This window comes from Pogona vitticeps, chromosome 4, assembly GCF_051106095.1.
Source record: "Pogona vitticeps strain Pit_001003342236 chromosome 4, PviZW2.1, whole genome shotgun sequence".
NCBI lineage: Eukaryota > Metazoa > Chordata > Lepidosauria > Squamata > Agamidae > Pogona > Pogona vitticeps.
Window position 1 is genome coordinate 87,637,279 of NC_135786.1, and position 22,289 is coordinate 87,659,567.

Below are 22,289 nucleotides of genomic sequence, written 5' to 3' on the forward strand. Positions count from 1 at the left end.
AGATGGAATATAAAACACCAACATCATTAACAAAAAATAACATCTTTCATCAATAAAAGAGCATGTGTTTCTCAAAGTTGTATGAAGTATACTAAAGAAAATAAATTAAAATAAGGTGATTAAATGTTGCTGAAATGCGGAGTTATTATACAGAACGTCTGTTTGTTTCTACAGATGTAATTATTTCCTCCTATAAATAGGCACAGCCATTACATAACACCCCACCTCCCAGCTATTTGCATCCAAACTGTGCAGAAAATCTGGGATCCTTTAAGTGTGAACCCACAAAAGTTTAATAAATTAAGTACATGGAACAAATACTTAAGACTGATCACAGACCAAATCTGTTTTTAAAACTGAACTCACCAGATTCTAGAACACAGAACAGAAATGTAGTACTGTATAATATGATTTATCTCTATGGGCTTTTCAGGAAGCAATTTCTTTCACAAGTAGAAATGCAAGGAATATATAGTCACTTTGAGATTATTTTTTAAGGAAAAGCAACAAATAATGGTGTAGACATTCTGCAGAACCTTTTCCTCTTTCGCAACCACCGTATGTACCTCAGTCAGGACTGGGGGCCTAAAACTGCCTAAGCAAAATCCTCCTGAGCTAAAGTTCCCTAAACCAGCAGATCTTGGTCCAGACTGGCCCCCCCAGTCCTGACTGAAGCTTATTTGGAGGGGGGGGCGAATGACACTACAGACATCAATTCATTTACTTATTATTGTTATGAAGGCCCTCATATCTTGTTTGGTCCTTAATGACATAGGCTCTGCTACTTGGAATATTTTATCCTTAAAACTGAAATCTTCAATTGGCCATCTCTGCAACAATCTTAGGACTGCAAAGCCATGACTATCCTCCAGCTGAGGAATCCTCTTAGAGCAAACAACCATTTTGCAGCAGCAAGGAAATTTGTTAACTTTTGTGGTAATAGAGATTCCATAGGTAATCCTTTAATGTTTAATTATTCTAATAGACACGGTTATTCAAAACTGTTACTTAGCCTGAGCTTTTAAAATGGAGTAAAAATCAAATGAGTATATACTGTACATACATTGCCTAAAAGGATGAAATTTAACAATCCAGTTTTGACTGGATCATGGCAGCACTTACATATTTGAGCTTAGGTGATGAGTGCAATTCTTTAGTCCATGCAAAAGCAACAAGACATACATACTTGCCCTGCAAGCAGTCTATTCATCCCAACTGTTTTCTACAATCCCATCTTCTGCACAGAGATCTTTGTAAGCTAGTTGCATTCAGCTGGGCTGCACTTCAGGCTTGTAAAATGTATTATGTCTTTTATGAGAACATTTTATTAACTGAAGCCAGACACAAAATGGTGGCAGGGGGCAGAGTCAATCAGCTACTAATGGAACTTACACAGGCATAGATATATAAATCTGTACATACATTAGCAGAGACCACAAATTCTTACACAACACTAAACACTGACAGTGCCGAACAAGGACCTGGTTACAAGGCACTACTCCTGTTTTACAGATGAAAGGCACTAAGCCTGAGAGATAAGCAAAAAAAAAAGGGTCACTATTGCAAAGTGGATTTTTTTCTTCCTCCTCCTCTCCTACTAAGAATCAGAATAACCTGAGGAAACCTGCTATTTCTAATTACCAGGTATCTAATTACAGATCTCAGTATTTTCTGCCTGCACCTTATCTAGGTGGGCTACAAAAGAAATTATTTTTCAGCCATATGCATGTCTCAGAAACCAAGAGAAATTTAGTAAACAATCTGTTGACCTTCCTTGAAGTTGATAACTTCCTTCATCCTTCTGTACCTTGCACTATAAAACTCCGTCATACTTTGAGATATGGAAATAATGCAGGAGATGTTAGCTTTGCGTTACTATGAGACAAGTAACTACTCAAAATAAGTAAATGAAGGAGAGTAGAGTGTACCCAGCAAAGATGACAATTATATATTTTGTACCATAAATATATAATACTTCTCAAAATATCAGTAGTGCAATAACATAGAAAATTTACCTGGCAGCCTCTTTTCTCAATCTCCATGATGCACTTCTTCATCAAGAGGGGAACCATCAAGCCTACGTTTTCCATCTCAACTACCTTCCGAGCTTCTATGCCAAACATTACTGGTTCTCGCTCTCCATCGAGTCCTTTGAAAGAGTTCTCCCACTGTTCCAGAAGGGTCAGCTTGACATAAATGAGACCTCTGGGCTCCAGCTTGACTGCCAACTGATGAGTCTTTGTCACTCGAAAAAGAGCAGGAAGCACCACCGTACCATGGCAACAAACCCGGTTTTTCCTTGGCATGGGCTCCCAGCTGAAAACCACCAATTTTAAATGCTGGGCATTTTCTATTTCTATGTTGAAAGTATGATCCATGTCCAGGAAAGATGTTCTGCACGTCAGCAAGGCAGTCCTCGCTTTATTGACTGAATCTACCTGAATTGCACAGAAGACATCTTTTGAGTCCATCCGTGGTGGTTTCAGATCCTCTGCACCATAGAAGTGAATGCTCATGAGTCCAGATATGTACTGGGAGCATTTGGGTTGGTCAGAAAAACTGTAGTGGCGGAAAGCATCAATATCTATTTCTGTCTTGTTACCACTGTGGCTTGGGAATACCTCCTTTCCTTTCCCAGTCCCACTTTCAGTGGCATGTTTCCCTGATTTTGTTATAAGCTCAGGAGAATCTCCATCACTGAGGTAGCCCCCTTTGCTGGAGGATTTGGAACTTACGCTGCTTTTCTTTTTGTAGCTCTGTTGAGAGGACACACTGCTATCAAGATGATACCGGCTTATAACATTCCTGCTAGCAGCTGCCGTGATGCTCCCAGAAGAGGGTAATGAGGCATGGCCAATATCCTGGCAATTAGTTTTAAGCAATGAAGCACCGTCTGAGTTGCTATGGCTTGAATTTCCTTTGACACTCAACTTCCTACTGAGCTCTGGCAATTTTTTCATTTTCATGGAAAGTTTCCTCACAGTTCTTGGGGATTTTATTTTATCAGGGAAAGACCAGTTTATTGGACCACCTTTTTTCAAAGGGTTAGGACTTGGAGGTGAGCCGTCTGTGTTTCCTGTGTCAGCCTTGCTCACAGATACGATTCCAGGCCCTTTGAAGAAAAGAAGAAAGGACCATATTTTAGGCACTCCATTCAAAATGAATAAAAGCATACTTTGAAGGAAGGAACCAACCAACTTACACAATTAGAAAAGTACATATGCTATTCAGCTGCATCTACCTACCAACACTCCTTCCTGTGTATAGTATTGAGCAGAACAAGCCAGTGAAAAGGAGAACACCTAGATGGAACCGGACTTAGTGTTTCTTTAAGAAACTGCACAAGAGACAAAGGCTGCAGATACAACTAAGGAACAATGAACCCGTTCCTGCCACGCAGGCACTGCTCATTTTCTCTACAAGCCATCGAATGGAACTCCTCTGTCTGATCAAATCTTCTGAATACAGAATTCCACACCCTATCTACACTCTTTTCTGCAAATGAAAGGAAAATTATAAGAAATCCATTTTGCTTTCGCACCCATATCTTTTAAATGCGATTTTAAAAGGGTGGCCCCTTACCTAGTGCTTCAAAAGAGACCCAGAATGATTTTTCACAGTACTGTAACTGGCTTCTTTCCGTTTCTTCTTAAGTTTAATCAGCAAATGAAAATAACTGACCATGGAATACGTTTGAGCTAACCATGGTTCTGCAGAATATTTGAATTAAACTAACTAACCAAACACAAGCATGAAAACTGCAAGAACATAAGAACAGCCTTTCCAATAGCTGTCGGGTAGGGGGTTGGGGGTGGCTAATTTTAACATTCTGCCTGACAAAAGAATAATGTTTACCTCTGCACACTTTTTGTGCCCTTACAGTTGGCCAGCTATCCCTGATTTTGTAAATACATATATTTATATCCTGTGGGTCTATGCGCTGAAAAGCTCAGACCACAGCTTGGATTCTAAACCATGTTTACTAAAATAATGGTTCAGTGTAATATTTGAATTAAGGCAGTAAAGCCAAATTTATTCTTTTAGGTTCTGTATACGAGTTCAAAAAGCTACACCATATTTTTTTGGGGGGGATGATGAAGTTTAAAAAATAAATACCATTAAATGTAACAAAGCTATACCAGAAATAGGTTTTGCAATTCCACCACAATTCAGGAGATATTCTAGGCTTTTATTACTAATATTTTTGTGATTATTTCTCTTTAGCAGCAGTTACCACCATATATTTTCTTCTTTTCAATACAAAAGAAGTATCTAGAAAAAAAATACCTTTAATTGCCACTTTACAAAAAAGCAGGACACAGGAGAGTCACTCTTATTGGGAAGTAATGCCATCTCATTTTAGGGAATCTTTTGGCCTGGCGGCTCACCGGAGCAAGAAACAGAAAGTGCATGAAGTGAAAACTAAACTTTCTCTCATAACTGTCTCAGCTCAACAGTTCCTTGCAGTTCAGAAGAGTGCATATTTCCAAACTGAGAAAATCATTTTACCAATACATACTTTACACTCACTCAACATAAATCACATTCACTCAAGATAAACAAACATACTGCCTTGTTTCTCATTTGTTACCTGATATCCCATTTTTCCACCAATGGGCTCAAGCTGGAATATGTGACTATCCTCCTCCTTACCTTATTCTCAAAACCACCCTCTGGAGTAGATGATGTCGAGAAAAGATAAAGTCCCAAAGCCACCCAGTACCATGTCTCCAGCTTAATACAATAACTGCTACACCCTACTGCTCTTTAGAACAGACAAAATCAGACATTCCTGTTATCTGTCTCTTCCCTTACAGTGAGTATCTCATGCTCAGCTCATGCTGCATGCAGGCAGCCATACGACAGTACACGAGTTATTGAAGGGATACATAGGAGGCTTCCTGGGGCCAAATAGAACTTCAATACCATCATTTTCCTACCACTATCTTAAGTCTATAACAAGCACTGACACTGCAGAAGTATCCCATCTCCTTCTCTCCACAAATTATTTGAGGCTTCGTGGTCACAGCACTTCCTGCCCAAAGAAAAACAATATCAATATCTAAGCAACATACCTTTTTATATAGCTTTTAAGTCAAATATCTCTACTAGGAACAATAATGTATTTTTACGACACTCTGGATAGAAAACTCAATTGTGTCACTTATGCACAGAACTAGGCTGGCACGATTTTATAACACCAACACCCCCCAGATAATATTCTTGCCATACTTCAAATTAGAAACCAAAGCTCAGAAAGTCTGCATTTATCAACATTTTGCAGGAACCACTTATCTGTCCTTTTATTAATTAGTAGCTGAACAACTCTATTCCAAGATACAAATTCACAAGGAGTCATTGTTTAACAGAAAAAAAAGTTTAGGAAGACAATGCTGCACAAAGTCTGTTTTGCCAGAAGCCTCAATGAATTTTCTTGTTTCTCCCAGTTGCTACGCTTCTGCTGGAGCTGTTTCCTTACATGGAATAGACTATTTCTAGCACGCCTGCTGTGCTTTTCTGGCAAGCAGCTCATAAGAAACGTGGTATTTGATAAAACTAGACAAAGGCTCCCCTTGTACTGCAAATCGCAGCACAGTCCCACTGGTGGGCTGCTCTGAAGCATTCTATAGTAATGAGTGCCATGCTTTAGCCTGCTTACATTAATCTTCCTTTTCTGTCAGAAGCCTCTGGCAAAGGCTTAGGAAAGTGAGCCAAGATATTAAAAAACTTTCCTTGGCTTCGTTACAGCAGAGAAGTCAATCTAAGATTCTTGACATTTTGCATCTCACTTCCGGTAGACAGCATTTATCTCCCACCCCCCCAAAAAAAGTTAGAACGGCAAATGATGCAGGAAGGACACCGGAATCTTCACAGATTTTGCATGTGCATCCATTAACTAAACGGGTGGATAGTGGAAAAGGTTTTTGTTGCTAAATCACTGAAGCTACTGAAAGGTTCATGTTACTAAATCATGGAAGCTTTTCCATATGTTATTTGTGAGAAGTTTCATGTTTAAAACTGAGATGCCGGGACATTCTTCTTAAACTAGAAGCATGTTCAAGCTATTTTAAAAACAGATATAATCACTCTCTTACAACACACACAAAAATACAAGCTTTTGGAATTTGTTTCATGTTAATAGCTTATACTTTATTTATTTGATCTTTTATTGATAGTCTAGAGAGCTTGGAAATCTACCCAACCCCCCAGAGAATTGCTGTTTTGTTTGTAAGCTGTGCTTTCCTCACTTTTCTTTCACCCATCTTTGCACTTCATTACATACATTATTGTAAAACTATACTAAGAACAGAATGTGTGAAGAGTCTACAGGCAGAAAAAGGACAAATAATATGTGAAAACTCTACCTTAAAAAAAAGCATCAACATAAACATAGGTGTAAGTTCAGTTATATATGCTGGTTCTAAGTCAATACAGAATATTTGTTTACCATATCTACGCAATGTTGAGTGCTGTACTGCAAATACAACATAACAAATGTGCAAACTGGCCTCCACAGCACTCATTTTACATGAATCCAATTACGGTAATCTGAAAACGAACTGGTATCAATACCCTCTTTATACAATAATAACATGATTAACAGTCAGGTTCTGTTTATGTTAATGATGCAATCTAGAATTAAGCCCAGTTTCAGCTTATTCTTGTTATTAGTATGCTATGATTATGTTTTGAGTGACATCTTTTTTAAAAAATCTGATGAATGCTTTCAGCTAAAAACTGTTTAAATAGTGCTTTTTTTATAAAAAAAAATGCTTCTACAATGTGGTATTAATCTAAACCAGAACCTGGAAAAGTTATGCTGTGTATCACAATTCCCAGAATCCCCTAGCTAGCATGGGAATTGTAACTCTTCCAAAACAAGTAATTATTTCAACCTCTGTCCCAAATATGTAAGTACTGTACAGTATATGAAATGGAAGTGGAAGCCACACAGACACACACAAAAGATACTGGAACATTTCCTACACAGTCCCATTAGAATGGATGGAAGCACCATCAGACACTTAAATGCACAAGTCAAATCTACACCGCCCCAAACACACCAATATCACCTGATTTTGGAAGCTAAGCAGGGACAGGTCTGGTTATTACTTGGATGGGGGACCACCAGGGAAGACCACAGATCTCTGTGTAGGGCTAGGAAAGAATCTTGCCTGTACCCTAAAGAGCTGCTGCCTTTTAAAGTTAACAATACTGGGCTAAATGGACCAATGGACCAGCTCACAGTGTTTCTGCTGTAACTGCCCATCTCCCAAGGGTATAAAATGGGTTCACATCCATCATCAAATTTTTGCCATGAAGATCTTTCTTGGCATCAACCTCTAAATATACAGAGACTAACAGACAAGTAAGTAAGAAAGAGAAAAGTACAATTTTTGTTCACTGTAAATTGTTTAGCACTGAGATGTTTGACAGCTTTCCTACATGAAATCACTTTACTAAAAAAACAAAAATAAGCTAAAACTACAAGTATTGTAAATTTTGAAAACTAAAATATTTATTTCAGTATCAGCTTTCAAACACGTGTCTGAAGAATTGCCCTTTATTCTATGAAAGCTCACACTGAAATTGGTTAAGTCTTAAGAGGTGTTGTTTTACTGAAACAGACTAAAATGGTTACAATGGAGGGTTTATTTTAAAATATGGAAGATTATAAATACAGTGGTGCCTCGCTTAACGGGCGCTCCATTTAGCAACGAAACTGCATAGCGATAAAGTTTTTGCAATCGCATTGCGATGTTTTAAATGGGTTTTTTTTGCTTTGCGATGATCGGTTCCCTGTTTCGCTTACCGATCATCACAAAGCAATGATTTTTAACAGCTGATCGGCGGTTCCAAAATGGCCACCGGGTAAAAAAAATGGCCACCCACTGTTGTAGGGACGGATTCCTCGCTTAAGAGGCAGCGAAAATAGCCTCCATATGGAGGATCTTCGCTTTAAGGTGAGTTTTAAGCCCATAGGAACGCATTAAACAGGTTTTAATGCGTTTCTATGGACTTTTTAAAACTGCATAGCGACGAAATCGCTTAGCAGAAATTTTTGCTGTACGGATTAACGTCGCTATACGAGGCACCACTGTACCGTATTTTTCGCTCCATAAAACGCACTTCCCCCCCAATAGTGGGGGAGAAAGTATGTGCGTCTTATGGAACGAATACAGTAAAAAAGGGGTTCAACCACCACCACACAGAAGCCTCACACTGCCATGCTGGGAGGCCTCTGAACTGGCACCAGAGACTGCTTGCTGTTTGGACGTCACCATTCTGCACTGCTGGCTTTCCAGGATCTGCTTCCTGGAGCCCACCTGGAAAACCAGCAAGGCCAACACGCCTATGGCAGCAGGCAGTGAAAACACCCAAGGACCAAAGGGGAAAAAGTGATTCTAGAAAGACCAGGGGAAACCACAAACACAGTCCCCCACATTTGGGGAAATCACAGGGGTCAGCACATCCAAAGTGCAATAGATGAGCCTCACCCTGGGAAAACCACTTAGATGATCATGGTATCTCCCCTGCCAGGTATGAGTTGGAATGGCCCCTGAACCTCCTGCCCCTTTCTGTGCCCTGTCCCCCAAAGGCATGGTGACCTCCCAGCTGCACCTTCTGATCAGAACAGGGCTGCACAGCCCCAGTCCCAAAAGAGACCAAGAGAGCTACTCAGTGTTTTGGGGTGCCCCACAGGACCCCCATCAGGGGCTGGATGTTCCCCCACAATCCTCCAGTGCACAGATATTAGCATACCTAATATGTGGGGAAGGCAGGGAAAGCGGGGAAATTCAAACGTTCAGTTAGTGAAGAGGCTGCTTGTCTGCTTCCTTGCTAGTCCAAGCAGTTAGAGAGCTGGGAGAGAGACCTGGGACTGCCTGGTATTGTTTTAAAATGTAAAATTTAGTTTAAAAGCTGTTTGTTTGGGGTTAGTGCTGCACGGGTGAAAAGGTGCTCCATTTGAGTTGAAACCTGCTTGTGTAGAAACGTGCATACCAGTACTTGCTTTAAAAGCTGCCTGGGAAGCCCTTCAGACCAGCACCGATCAGCTGTTAGGTGGGGAGAGGGGAGGGGAAAGGAGCAAGAGTGGAGAAGAGCACAAAATGGCTGCCGTCTGCCTACTGGCTTTTAGCTGTTTGGGACTCTTTTTTGGCTGTTCTGGGGTCTACCAAGGCACTGTAAAGAGCCAGGCTCAGTCTACAGTACCTGGTAGGTGACCTTCTTTTAAGTTTTTTTAAGTTTCTGACCTCCCCCCCCCCTAAAAATGCATTAATTAATTTTCAATGCATTTTTCAATTTGGATTCAACCTGCAAACTTTTCAACTAGTTCTGGACATCTAATAGAGAATGTATTTCCAAAGGGTGTTGCAGCAAGGAAACTAACTGTGCCTCATGACTTCTAACTGGATTACAGTACCTGCTTCCTGATTTCAGCTACTATAGTTTGTATTTTTTTGGCTCATCAAGAACATTGTTCATGGCTTTGTGTGGCCTAACCTGTTGTGCCTTGTATGCTATAAATGTTCGATTATGTCAGAAAATGGGGATTTGGTCTTATGCCGAGCATGTGCTACTGCTGGTGAATGAGATCAGGTTAAGCTTTGTGTTGCTGTTCTTTTGCATAACCTAACATAAATAAGGAAAACCAGCTGTTAAATAGTTTAATTCCACTATTTATCCTCCACACAACTAAAAGGGACCTCTCAATGCAGTGCCAAATAAGACAAACCATTTCTAACTTAATATAGGCTTGAGCTGTAACTGGGCAGAGTTGCACAACAATCTCATCTGTCATTGAGACATTTCTATAAGCATGGGGAGGAGGTGGATGGAAGGAAATGTAAAATATAGGTAGAGTGGTATAGGTCTTATCACTGGCTGATAATGGTCTATATGTACTTTAATTAAATTTAGGGTACACAAATTTATGGTATATAAACTAGAGTACACAAAGTTTTAAGTCTCTCTATTTGTTAATGACAGTGGTAATGGTTCTTAATGCCACTGTTGACTGCTGTTCACTTTACATGGTTCAAATGTTATTCTGTTATAGTTTATTAAATATTTTATTACACTATTTGGTTCAGAATATATTTTCCCTGTTTTCCTTCTCTAAAAATTATGTGCATCTTAAGGGTCAGGTGCGTCTTATGGAGCAAAAAAAATATGGTAGTTTCTTACAAATAAGTGGGTGTCATATAGATTTTAAAAACTGCAGGGCTTCTGCAGTTGGGTAAATATTACTTGGTTACATTTCTATCCCACCTTTCCTTTAAAAAGACTGTACACACGATCCTACACATTATTCCTGCATTGTGCTTTTTAGACTTCAGCTCCTAGACTTTGCCAGGAATTCCCTCAACCAGAATTCAGGGGGCTTTAGCCAAGAAATTAAAGTACTCACAGGAGCTTTCAATTACACACAGGTAGGAAGTGAAGGGTGAATCAGTCATTTCATTCCTGTGACAAAGACAGGGGAAGTGGGTGGGAATGATTAAGTTCCATGAGAGCTGCAAGGATTTGGAGGACTGGTAATCCCTCTGCCTCTTAGGCTCTCTATACAGGGTGCCTGTCAAAAAAACAACAACACCAGTCCCTAATCCATTGCAGCTCCCATGAAGTTTGACCACCCCCATCCATTTCATCTACTGAACAGAAATCCATTTAATTCAGCAAGCCACCTCTAAACAAACCAGCACGTACACAACGTCACCAAATGTTGGTGGTGGAGCAAACAGAGAGTGGCACAAATTATCCTTAGAAGTCAATATCAAGAGTCCTCAATAGGGTTTTCCTTACAAGACCAGATCAATACATTTATTGGTTTGCACTAAACACTGTCATCTGGCCAAGCCTAAATGAGATATAGTCAACAAACAGCCCACCAATTTTTTTGTATTTTAAAGAGAAATCTGTAGGCCAGAAGTAGAGGATACCCAGAAGATAAAGACCTTCCTATGTGGCTAGCTGATGCTTCCTAATCACCATCATTACCACGAGGAGCCATCATCTTCAGGTACCTGCAGCCACTGCCCTTGAAGACTTCCTTCACCCTTCCCATTAAGTGAGGGGAGTCAAACCCACCAGCCATTACTGCCTCACAACACCTGATGAACACTATATGAGCATGTCTATGAAAGACTGTGGGGTTCAGGGGTAACCTTCGGTCTAAGGAGGCACTTCTTCCAAAATTTCATCACAGCCTCTGCCTATAGTGAGGGTTTTCCACCTACTCTGGGTCTGCTCTCTGCCACCACACAGTCAACAACAAGTTTCCACTAAGGCAATGTGTCTTGCAAGCCAAGAAACTTGCCCCACCCCAGTACAAGCCGGAAATCTATATATTTTCCTCTCCTATGTCAAGCATCCCCTAGAAACTAAGCCACTACAATTCTCACATAAAAAGAGAACACATGAAGATAAAAGCAGCAAGCGTTAAGTACAAATATAGATTTCAGGAAGGAAAACAACAAGTATTCCTTTTATATCCTCCTACACTAAAAATACCACTATTTTTAAAGAGAAATCTTATGGATGGTAGGTATAATTCTATAAACAGTATCTCAAAAAAACCTCAGCAGCAAATATTATACTTAAGATGGAAAACACAATACTATGAAGAGCCACACTTATTTTAAGAAAGCTTGCAATTGTCTAAAAAAAGTTTTCCTTTAGGAAGAGGTGGTTATGTTTATGTCACAAAAAAGCAGGTTGTTTAATTTTGGAATTTTTTTTAATGGCATGGCAGACAGGAGAGACCTGTACTAAGGAAAAAAAATGTAAAATTTAAGTGTCTCGGTGGCTCAAAGACTATTAAACAGTTTGACACCTGCCGAGATGACATTTCATACAGTTCTTCTCTGGTCTCACAGTTCGAGAGTTGCTTTTCAGTAGCTCTTCAGGAAGATGAGACACGTTGGCTTGGAAATATACATGCAGTGTTGGAAAAGAAAATTGCTTTCTCTATAAAGAGAAGCCAGTGTTTTATTTGCCTCCCACTGTTTTAAGAGTGACAGATCAGGGGAAAGAATGCATACATGTGTGTGTTTGTGTATATGTGTGTGGTGGATGAAGCATAATTGCTAGTCCATGAACAACATGCCTAGATCTAACAAACTGACATTGTCATGCTGTGTGTCAACTTTCAAACAGACAATAATGCAGAAAAAGAAAACATACAGGACGATACAAGGCCTTGGGATAGGTTTTCCCACATGTTGCACAGTGGAAGAGGTTGACATGGGATGCAGTTTCTAGTGCCAAGGTTTTTATATTGAGAAACCAGCAGGACAGAAGACATTAGGCATAAATCCAGCTGTTAGTCCCCAACTAGAACAAATATACAATTTTATGAGCCCAATTATGTAAACTGCACAGACAGAGTTTATGATGTCATCAACTTGCACTGGTAACATTTATTTTAAATTAAATAAATGTTTCTTATCCCTGTTTGAGGTTCCTAGGCTCCCTAGGGCTCCCTTTAGCCCTGGAGATTTCTTTGGGAGCCTCGGGAAAGGCTCCAAAAGTGTGTGGAGGAGGCCTTCCATTAAAATAATCTTATACCGCACATCAGCTTATACTGCACAAAGGTACATGAACAGGATTTGGGCCAATAACTGAGTCAATAGGTCTACTCTAGAGGGGACAAACAAATTGATTTAGGCCCACATGCAAGCCAGATTCCAATAAAGAGATCAGAAGACAAAATCCGGAGCGTATTTCCTAACTTGATTCTAAATATGTAGGAAATAGTTTGTTGTCAGGAAAATGTACAGTATAGATGAGATTTTCTGGATGCTGTAGCAAACATATGTGTTCTGTTGTTATGGATAGAGGAGAAGCAGGAAGGTAGATTGAAATTTGTTGTCACTGAGAGCACATGTTTTACATAACCAGACATCTTTTTTCTCCTAGGAGAGTTTTTTTTTCTCCAATTTGCTACTGAAATTCACTGGCAGATAGCTAAATCTACAGAAGAACCTCGACATGGCAATAAACAAGCCTTCTTGTTGGTTTAAGCAAGAAATCTCCAGTTACCACCTTCAGTATTTCCCCACAATTTCTCTTTCTTAAACCTTAACTAACAACTGTGGATAAGTACTCCTTTTATTCCTTAGGAGTCAAAGTGTCAACTTTTAATTAAAAGTACGGTAAGTCTGAGGTACTCTTAACCCCCCAGAGAATCACAGATCCCCAGTTTTCTGCTAATTCTGCTGCCTTTTTAAAGCACACATGAACAAATACCGTACTTAAAGGTTGGAATTAATGAATGAAACATGTTTAATGAATTATTATTTAAAGAATTAGCCCAAAGGACTATTATATCCAACTTTCACAGGATGAATAATATTTTACTGGGAAGGGGAATAAATTTTAAAGTTTAAAAATCATTTACTTATCAAGCAATTGTTGAGTGATCAAAAAACTTAGAAACCAAAAGAGAAGAGGAAATTAGTTTTTTTAGCCTTGAATGAAGCTCTCAAGCAGCCAGCCAAACTGAAAAATGACCCCACTGAAGTTGTGCAAACCTGTTCAGAAGATCACAAGGCAGAATACAAAAATATATTAACTAAACCCTTGGAAATACATACACACTTTGCATGTTCTACAGACAGATCTTATTTGTCCTGTTGCCCTTTATGTGGTAATTTTGTCTGGATGAGCTGTCATTTCAGGTTTCAGCTTTGATTTAAATTAACTGTAGACACCTTAACAGGGTTAAAAGAATCTCTAAGTACTCCTTAGCAATAAAGCCAATTACTTAACAGCAGGGATTCCTTTAATCTATTAATGCATTCCATGTGGTTCAATGTCTATGGTACACACAGAGGCAAAGTTGTATTTAAAATAGCTTCATTAACTCAATGCAGGAGAGATACTGTAGGTCAAATTTGCAATCAGTTTTACCACCTTTCATTATAGAGCCATAATCAAGGAGTAGTCTCAATTTAATTACATTTGTTTGAAGGATAAAAAAACTTCTGTGTTAGTATTCTCTAAAAAGCAAGAAGGAACCTACTACAACAAAGAATCTCTATTAGTACTAGTGAGACCTAGGCAAGCATTAAGCTAGTAATCTATGAAACATGGTGCAAAGTGCATGCAGCTCTTCTACAGTGATCATGCTTACAGTATTCCAACTGAAAAATAAGATCCATTACAAATTTAGTTGAAGGTGAGTGAAGAAGAATTGAACAAGGAAATCAAGCCAATGCTGGGGTGTAAACAACCTTCTTTCTGTTGACCTATTTCTCAAACCCATGACATGATGTTAAATTCCAATGAAACCCTATATCACCCTAAAAACATGCGTAAGCACCACTGTGATAGGAACTTATAGAATTTAAGAATATCATCATTGTAGGTAAAACACATACAATGCTTACCTGCCAAAGTACCTTTCAGAGTAGGACTATCTTCCATTGCAACACCAGCTAGAACACTGCATGCAGGCTTTGGCTTGTGCACTTGCAAATGTTCCATGGAATGCATACCATCTACGGGATTCCTTTCCCTAAACTTAGCATTTCCAACACAGTCTGAGACAGGTGGGAGGCTTTCACTATGCCCTACAACGTTAACCAAATAACTCGCAGAGGATACCTTGTGATTTACAGCTTGAGAGTCCAAATTCTTGGCATTATTACCACCTAGAAAACGTGGCAAGTCAAGAACATCATCTTCAGGGATAGGATTGTACCATATTTCTCCTTCATCATCTGCATCATTATCTTCCCCCAATTCCAAAGTACCATTCTGCAGTGCAAAATGGCTCATCCCATTCTCAGCAACATGCACAGAACTGATTTGCCTCTTGGGGCTTTCTTGCCCTAGACGTTTGAGGAAATTCTGAGGCATCTTCGGCTCAAGCATAGGGTTAGAAGATTTCAGAATCTTGTACCTTTCTCCTGACAATTTCTTGTAAGAGTTTCCTTTTTCTGAATTAGGTACCCTCAGAGAACTTTGATGCAACCAGTTGCGCTTCTTGGACACAGTGATGTTAGCAATCCGCGACTTGCATTCCGCACCTTCAGTGGAGTTAAAGGTCTTAAGTTCTCTTCTGCTCACAGAAGGTATGTAAACATTTTCAATGAAATCTGTAAGGGAGTCAAGGGAAAGAGCATGAGAGCATTAGTCTACATTTCAAGTGCATCTCCAGAATTTTGTTTACATTAAACTTTTTTTAAAAAGAGACTCTAGTGTTGCAATAATTTTTTTGTGATCAATACTTGAAAAGTTCAGTTCCAGAAAAGAAAGCCAAACCCAATAATTGTAATATAACTGTGCCCTGTTGCTTTGAATCTGTGTTTGGTGTTGATTTGGTTTACCATTGTTAGTGTTGTATTTGTTTGATTCTTTTAAATGTTTGTATACTTACAGTTTTTAGTTTTTAAATATTATCTTTTAATGATGTACTGTAAGCTGCCTTGGGTCTTTTTTACAGAGAAAGTGGGGTAAAATATTTAAAATAAATAAATATTCTGGTTATAAATACTAAATGTCAAAGATATGCTGAGGAAATGTATTCCACAAGTGTAAACAGGTGGTGATTTTTTTAAAAAAAATCTGACAACTGTTTTGCTGGTTTATGCTGTGTCTTGAAATCCATAGGAGAAACGTCTTCTATCTGTTTGACATAGCAGACAAGGACAGTATGAAGACACTATGTTCTGAGTTACTACTCCAAGCTGGTGCATACCAAGTCTGGTCTCTGGGATAGAGGCAGCAACCAAATGAAATTTAGCTGCCTCCCAAACCTCAGGCCATCATTGGCTGAAATCCAGAATTAAGTCAAAAGCTGCATCTCCACGTAAGCTTGAATCCCTGTATTCCAGGGTCCAATTCATTTGGAGAGCCCTTGCAGATCTATCACCGTCCATATACAGGAAGGCAAATCAAAGCAACAAAGGACAGGACAAGCCTAGCATGCTTCCTCTTTGCATGAGGCTTCATCGCTGTTTTTAATATCTGAATATAGCTCTAGTGATGCACCATCACACATTCTGCTGCTCTGCAGGCTTATACAAGAGCTTTATCTATTTGGAACTGATTAATATTTCCTTTTTACAAGCATCTGCTTATAGAATGCAGTCAACATAATAGGTTGAATCCAGACTCACTCATCGCCAAAGCTTAGAAACACTGCTCTTTTTAAACTACAGCTCCCAGAATTCTCCAACCAGCTATACGGGCCATAGTACAAAAATAAAAAATAATTTTAAAAAATCAAGCTCTTGTCACAACTAACTTAGTTGGCCTTGGTTTCAATGGATTCACTCTGAACACAATTTTGTTTGGATCAAACTGAATATTTGCAAGCATTAGAAAACCTGCCAGATAGACTTACAGCTCTTCTAAACTGAGAAAATGCAACAAAGGTTGCATTCATTCAACATGCTTGTTTTTTAATAGTGCAAAACAGTAAAGCTGCTGAAAGCATCATCAAGGGTGCTTATGCAGGCACGTTCTAAAAGCATTAAATTGAAGTGTTACATATACACAGAAATTACTATGCATGTGTGTCTGTGTACAGTATTTTGTTTTGTTTTTGGACATACAACACACCCTGCGGTCCTAAACATATTTATTTATGTATTTATTTATTTATTTATTCAATTTATATGCCGCTCACACTACCCAGAGGTCTCTGGGCGGCTTACAATAATTAAAATGCAATACAGTAAAAGATAAAATAATTTACTAACTATAATTGTTCAAACTGGCCTTCAAATGCCACTGAACTCATTGGGACTCACTTCCAAGCAAACATTAAATGGGACCTGGCTGCAGATTATCTCTGCTTAAACCTATACGTGTTTACTTAGAAGTCCAACTGACTGCAGTGAAATGTATGCCGAGAGTACACAAGATTACAGCACTCTGAGCCCAATGCTAAGCTGTTTACTCAGAAATCCCATTGCATCTAACAGGTCTTGCTCACAATAAGAGTGTGCCTAGCATTACAGCTAGAGTGCTATAGAAAGCCAATGTTCCAATCAAGTTGAAAACCACCATGCACCGAAAAGCAGAGAAGGAGGCATGTAAGAAGCCCATGGAAACTTGAATCAACACTTCATAATTTCTCACAGTGTTTGGAACATTTTAAGGGAATGTATTTAGTTACCACTGAGGTCACTATGTACACAGCATAGTTCAGCAGAGCACTTAGATGTGCTTTGTACCACTTCAACCTGTAAAACAGCTGAATATTCAGAGTGCAGGATTTTTAAAGAAAAATGAAAAGGGCACTGCAGCTTTCTAAAAGACTTGAAAAAATCTACCGTTTCACAGATGCAAGGCCAAAGCCCTGAGAGAAAAAGACACTACAGTACCTTGATTTTGATCATGTTCATGTATCCTAAACGCATTCCACGCATGCAATTTCACTATAACTTCTGGACAGACAAGGGCCTAGACTAAGTAACAGACAGCAAAAGTCTGCATGCTATGATGGCTAAATACTCAAATCTAACGAACTACACTGACAGTGAAGTCCTGACATAGCTAAAAATGGTGCTGTGGGTATGTCTGAACTTGCATCACATTCCAAGGATACAGACATGGCAAAAAAGGGAATACCCCCACCCCCGGTAAACGTTGCTCACATCTCTTGATAAACACTCATCTGGTGAGCAAGACACAGTGTAGCTATGAAAGTGTACTGGAAAGTCTTAGTGCCTATTTTTAGTCTACACACAGTACAAACAAAGTGATGTATTTACCGTGTGATTTTCTATTACACCAACAGAGGATACTCACTGCCATTTATATCTCACAGTTTCCTATTATATTTAATAAAATAGGTGCAAGGACATTCTAGTGTATTTTTGTATCAATGCCCACCAAGAGACAGAACTCTTAATTAGCTTGCCTTCCATCATCAAGGGAGACAAATAGTCAGAGCAAATACTTCCAGATTAGATCTATTAAAGATGCACTTCTAGGAAACTTACTCCTCCTGCTTCCCAGAGATCAAACACATCAGCACATATCTTTCTTTAAAAAAAAAAAACTTTATTCAATAATGACTTTGTTCTTCATACAAAATATGTAAAAGTGAAGAAAACTGCTGCAATTGTATTATCATGGAGAATGCTATGTCACTATCTTCAGTATCTTCTGCACCGAGATAGTATTTGTGACCAGCTGGGAAAAAAAGCTGCCAAGGCAATTGAACAAATTTAAGTGACCAAAGGTGGAAGTGAATCCAGCTTGTTAGATTCAACTCCGAAGGGACTCATCTAGGGTAAGTAAGAAAATTGCCTCCCACTCATTTCCCACTATCTACAACTCTTTCTCGGAGCACCATCTTTTACTACCCAACCTTCTGCCTTAAGATTCTGGAGTAAAGATTTGCAAGTACACTAAATATATATTTTTATTTTTCCCATCTTATAGAATCATTTAATTAATTAATTGTTATAAATTTTTTTAGAACTTGTTATCCTTATGTTGTAAGCCGCCTAGAGTGGTCGAAATGACTAGATAGGCGGGGTATAAATACAATAAATAAATAAATAAATAAATAAATAAATATTTGATTTGAAATATTCTTCCAATTTCAACTGACCAAGAAAGGATGTGTTTCATTATAGTATAGTCTCCTTAAGAGACGTGCTACTAGAGCGGTTCCCAGCAGTTAACTGAATGTAAGGGTATGATTACTAGCAGAATTTAGCAATAGGATATCTGTGCCCTTTGGGTTGGTCTAATAAAAATGTTACCTGAATATTAATAAGAGAATGTAAGTTCTGTCCATTTGACTTTATTTATGCCTCCGTACCATACAAGAGGAAAAGGGGATGACATAGGACGAGATAGTTGGACAGTGTCATCAAAGCGACCAACATGAATTTAACCCAACTCCGGGAGGCAGTGGAAGACAGGAGGGCCTGGCGTGCTCTGGTCCATGGGGTCACAAAGAGTCGGACACAACTTAACGACTAAACAACAGCACCCATACAAATAAAAACAGTGATATGCCCTAGGAACTCTGTTATTTGCAAACATATACTGTATGTTCCTTGTTTTAAAAATTGCTAATTAATGCTTCTTTTTAATTCTTTTACCATTTAACCCCAGGCAGTAAGTCATTATTCAGTGGGGCAAGACAGTGCTCTGTGTAGCGAACTACACTTCAGAAATAAGTCTATTTCTTTTACTGTGACTGTTCAAGTCTGTACAATTAACAGACACCTCATAATTACAAGCATTTCACCCTTCCTACGCCTGTACAACAATACACAGAGCGTAATGTTATTGTGCAACCAATACTTAGAATGCTTCTGCTAATTATATTTTTCTGAAGGAGTGTTTTGCAATAAACCTAGGAGGATTTAGAGCAATGAAATTTTAAACCAGACATAATCCTAAAACAGAACTTAAAACAAAATGGGAAGGGGGAGCCACCCTTGAAAAGCATTTTCCACTGTAGCTATTTAGTATGTGGAAAAGTTAAAACATGAAAGAAATTATACTAGAAAGTAAGTACTTATAGTTAACAAGGGACCACACACTGTTCAGAAGACAAGGGATATCTGAATTCCTATTAACTTAAGAGTTGTTTTTGTAGGCAGTGCTGTAGCAAAACCTGAGATCACCAGGTCAAAAAGACTTGGAACTATTGCACATACACATCCTGGCTTCCCTATTCCCTCTTCCACTTAGCTGCAACCCCCGCAGTAGCTGAGAGAGAAAATTATTTTCCCTAGAACAGTGTATTGTTGCGAGCACTCCCCTTTGCAATGCAACACATTCTGAAGTGTTTTGGTCTTGAATGTGCAATTAAGAACCATTCATTTTACAAAAGACCTGTTGCTCATATCTTGACATGGACTGATCCAGCTGCCTGCATTTTGAACTCTCTAGACTTTCATGAGGAGCACCTGCTCTTTCAAAGTTATTACCACACAGCTGTTCGTAAGGAAAAACTAATGCAAGTAGTCTTCTCATATGAATTCTATATTTCTGAATGAGAAGACATAAGCCAGACTGCAGCTTGAAGTGCTTCATTTTTCTCAAGAAGATCTAAGGCAGAAGTGAACACCTGCGCCCTTCTGATGTTCTGGCCTTCAAACACCTATTAGCCCTAGCCTGTATAGCCAGTGGCGAGGACTGAGGTTGAAGTCCTAAACATCTAGAGGGCCACAGCTGCCTGCTTTAATCTAGGAAAAATGTGCACAAATAAAATAAAATTCCAAGACTACTGTAACGGCCCTGCAGAAGAGAAAATTTTGATTTTGCCGAGACGTCCTACTCCTGCACAGGCAAATGATCCTTGTCTTCCTTTGTATTAGGTCACTTTAGCAGGATCCCAAAGACGTAAAACTTTGGCTGTTAGTGAAACAACTCTATGGAAACAATCCTCAGGTGCATTTATTTGGGTAAGTTCTTGAAGCAACCGGGGACTGCTTCCAATTGGATTTACCACACAATCCTGTACAGGTCTACTTTGAGGGAAGAACGGCAGAGCTTAGCCCCAAGTTAAGTAGGTTGGTGTTATGTGCTGTCAAGCTGCTTCCAACTGACAGTGACCTTCACGTGGTTTTCAAGGTATGTAAAATGTTCTGGGAGTGGTTTACCATTACTCCGCCCCCCTTCCGTGAATTTTCATGGGAGAACAGAGATTTGAACCCAGGTCTCCTAAGCCCAAATTTGTCACTCTTATCCACTTCACCACGCTGCCTCTCAAACAGATACAGACTACACCTTTAGTTGAGGTATGACTATATGGCCTAAGTACTGTATAACCAGAGGTCTCAACTGGAAGAGACCCATTACATCAACTGCTGCATGGCGAGTCACCACTAACATACATCCCAGTGACCCAGTGATCTACCCTAGATGGGATTACCAACTGGATTCAGGCCAATTTTATTAAAATATACATTTAGCTGTTTGTCTGCTAGAATAGGAATAACAACTCACAAATCTGCTTGCAAACAAAGAGTTTCCTCCTGGATTTTAGACACTTAAACTTTAAGAATTTAATAAAGCTTTAAATAACTCATATACATAACTTACTCACATTAATCACACATGTACTGTATAAACTAGACCTATGGCTATGTTTAGTTTTTTAGAAGAAAAAAACACCAGAAACACAAAACAAGTTGAATGAAACAGGGTACTACAATGGTTCTCTCTATTTATCCTGACTATTCCAACCAGAAGTTATTTGACAAAAAGCTATGTAATGACAAAAATATGCTCAATATTTACCACTATCTTTTAACAGTGTACTCTTATGCAGACTTACCTGAAAATAAGTCCTACTGAATATATACCAATGTACATATGCCTGTGATTTGATGGTGTGACTCCAATTTACATTTCTGCTTCTGCTGAAATTTTACTATTTAAGTTCTACTAAGTCAGAGGCAATTATTATAGTGGCTGCAATGCCAAGCATACCATACCAAGACCTGTTTGTTTTTAAGGGGTTAGTCTGAATTTATTTTTGATGAGTAGCATCTTTTGTATCTCTCCGCATCCCTCAGTCTGGGAAGCCTGACAAGGAAACACAGCGACTGAAATCCTGTTGCTTAGCATAATAAACTGCACTAGAGCAAGACAATACCATTCATTCAAGATTTGATGAGTCTATTCCTCTTGATTCAAAATGGATCTAGTTTAGTATAGTAAGTCACAACTAGAGTAGGCCCATTTGAATCAATGCACATGGAGGAGTTGATTCATCAAACTACCACTGATTCAATGGGCCTATTCTAGTGCAACTTACTACATTAAGCAAGAGGATGTCAGCCAATGTCAAATTCTACTGAATTGCAGGTCTTGTCCTTAAAATGTATGTTTCATGATGTGGAATATGAAGTGTCACGTTCCCAAGGTGCCATAAAACTGTTTGAATGACCTTAGCCCAGTTGACTCTCTCAGACTGTCCTACCTAATACTGCTGTTGTGAAGAAAAGGCATAAGGGGAAATGGTAGAACATAAATACTATATAGCATATTATTAGTTATCCGTTTTATTGATCTTAACCAGAAAACTGTACAGAATAACACAACTAGTCTGAAAAGGCATAGCAAGCGCTCTTTCACATTAAGCCTGCAGAATTTCTGAGACAAGCACTGAATACTATGACTTCCCAGTAAAAGAACCATGACTCTCTCCCTCTAGTTCAGTGTCTAGTGTCTCCTTTCTCTATGTAAAACTGGACTATTTTGTAATAATCTGAACATGTTAAAATCGAATACAGAGACCTAACAAGTGGGAAAGTTGCTTCACATGTAGGCACTTGAATAAGTGAGTTATTAACTCA

The 22,289-nt window shown here is 38.9% G+C and overlaps 1 protein-coding gene and 1 pseudogene across 2 annotated transcripts in view; both read right to left on the reverse strand.

The window, feature by feature from the left end:
• Positions 1-22,289, reverse strand: part of SYDE2 (synapse defective Rho GTPase homolog 2) — a 54,319-nt gene that overhangs the window by 28,805 nt on the left and 3,225 nt on the right. For both annotated transcript variants that reach the window (XR_012086475.2, XM_072997892.2), the window contains exons 2-3: positions 14,394-15,104; positions 2,016-3,112 (exon numbers count right to left, since the gene is read on the reverse strand). Coding sequence is in view for 1 of the 2 variants with exons in the window: in XM_072997892.2 (XP_072853993.2) it covers positions 2,016-3,112; positions 14,394-15,104 (1,808 nt within the window). In the remaining variant the exon portion in view is untranslated. The remainder of the gene's footprint in view (positions 1-2,015; positions 3,113-14,393; positions 15,105-22,289) is intronic.
• LOC140707087 (U1 spliceosomal RNA) lies at positions 8,421-8,549 on the reverse strand (annotated as a pseudogene).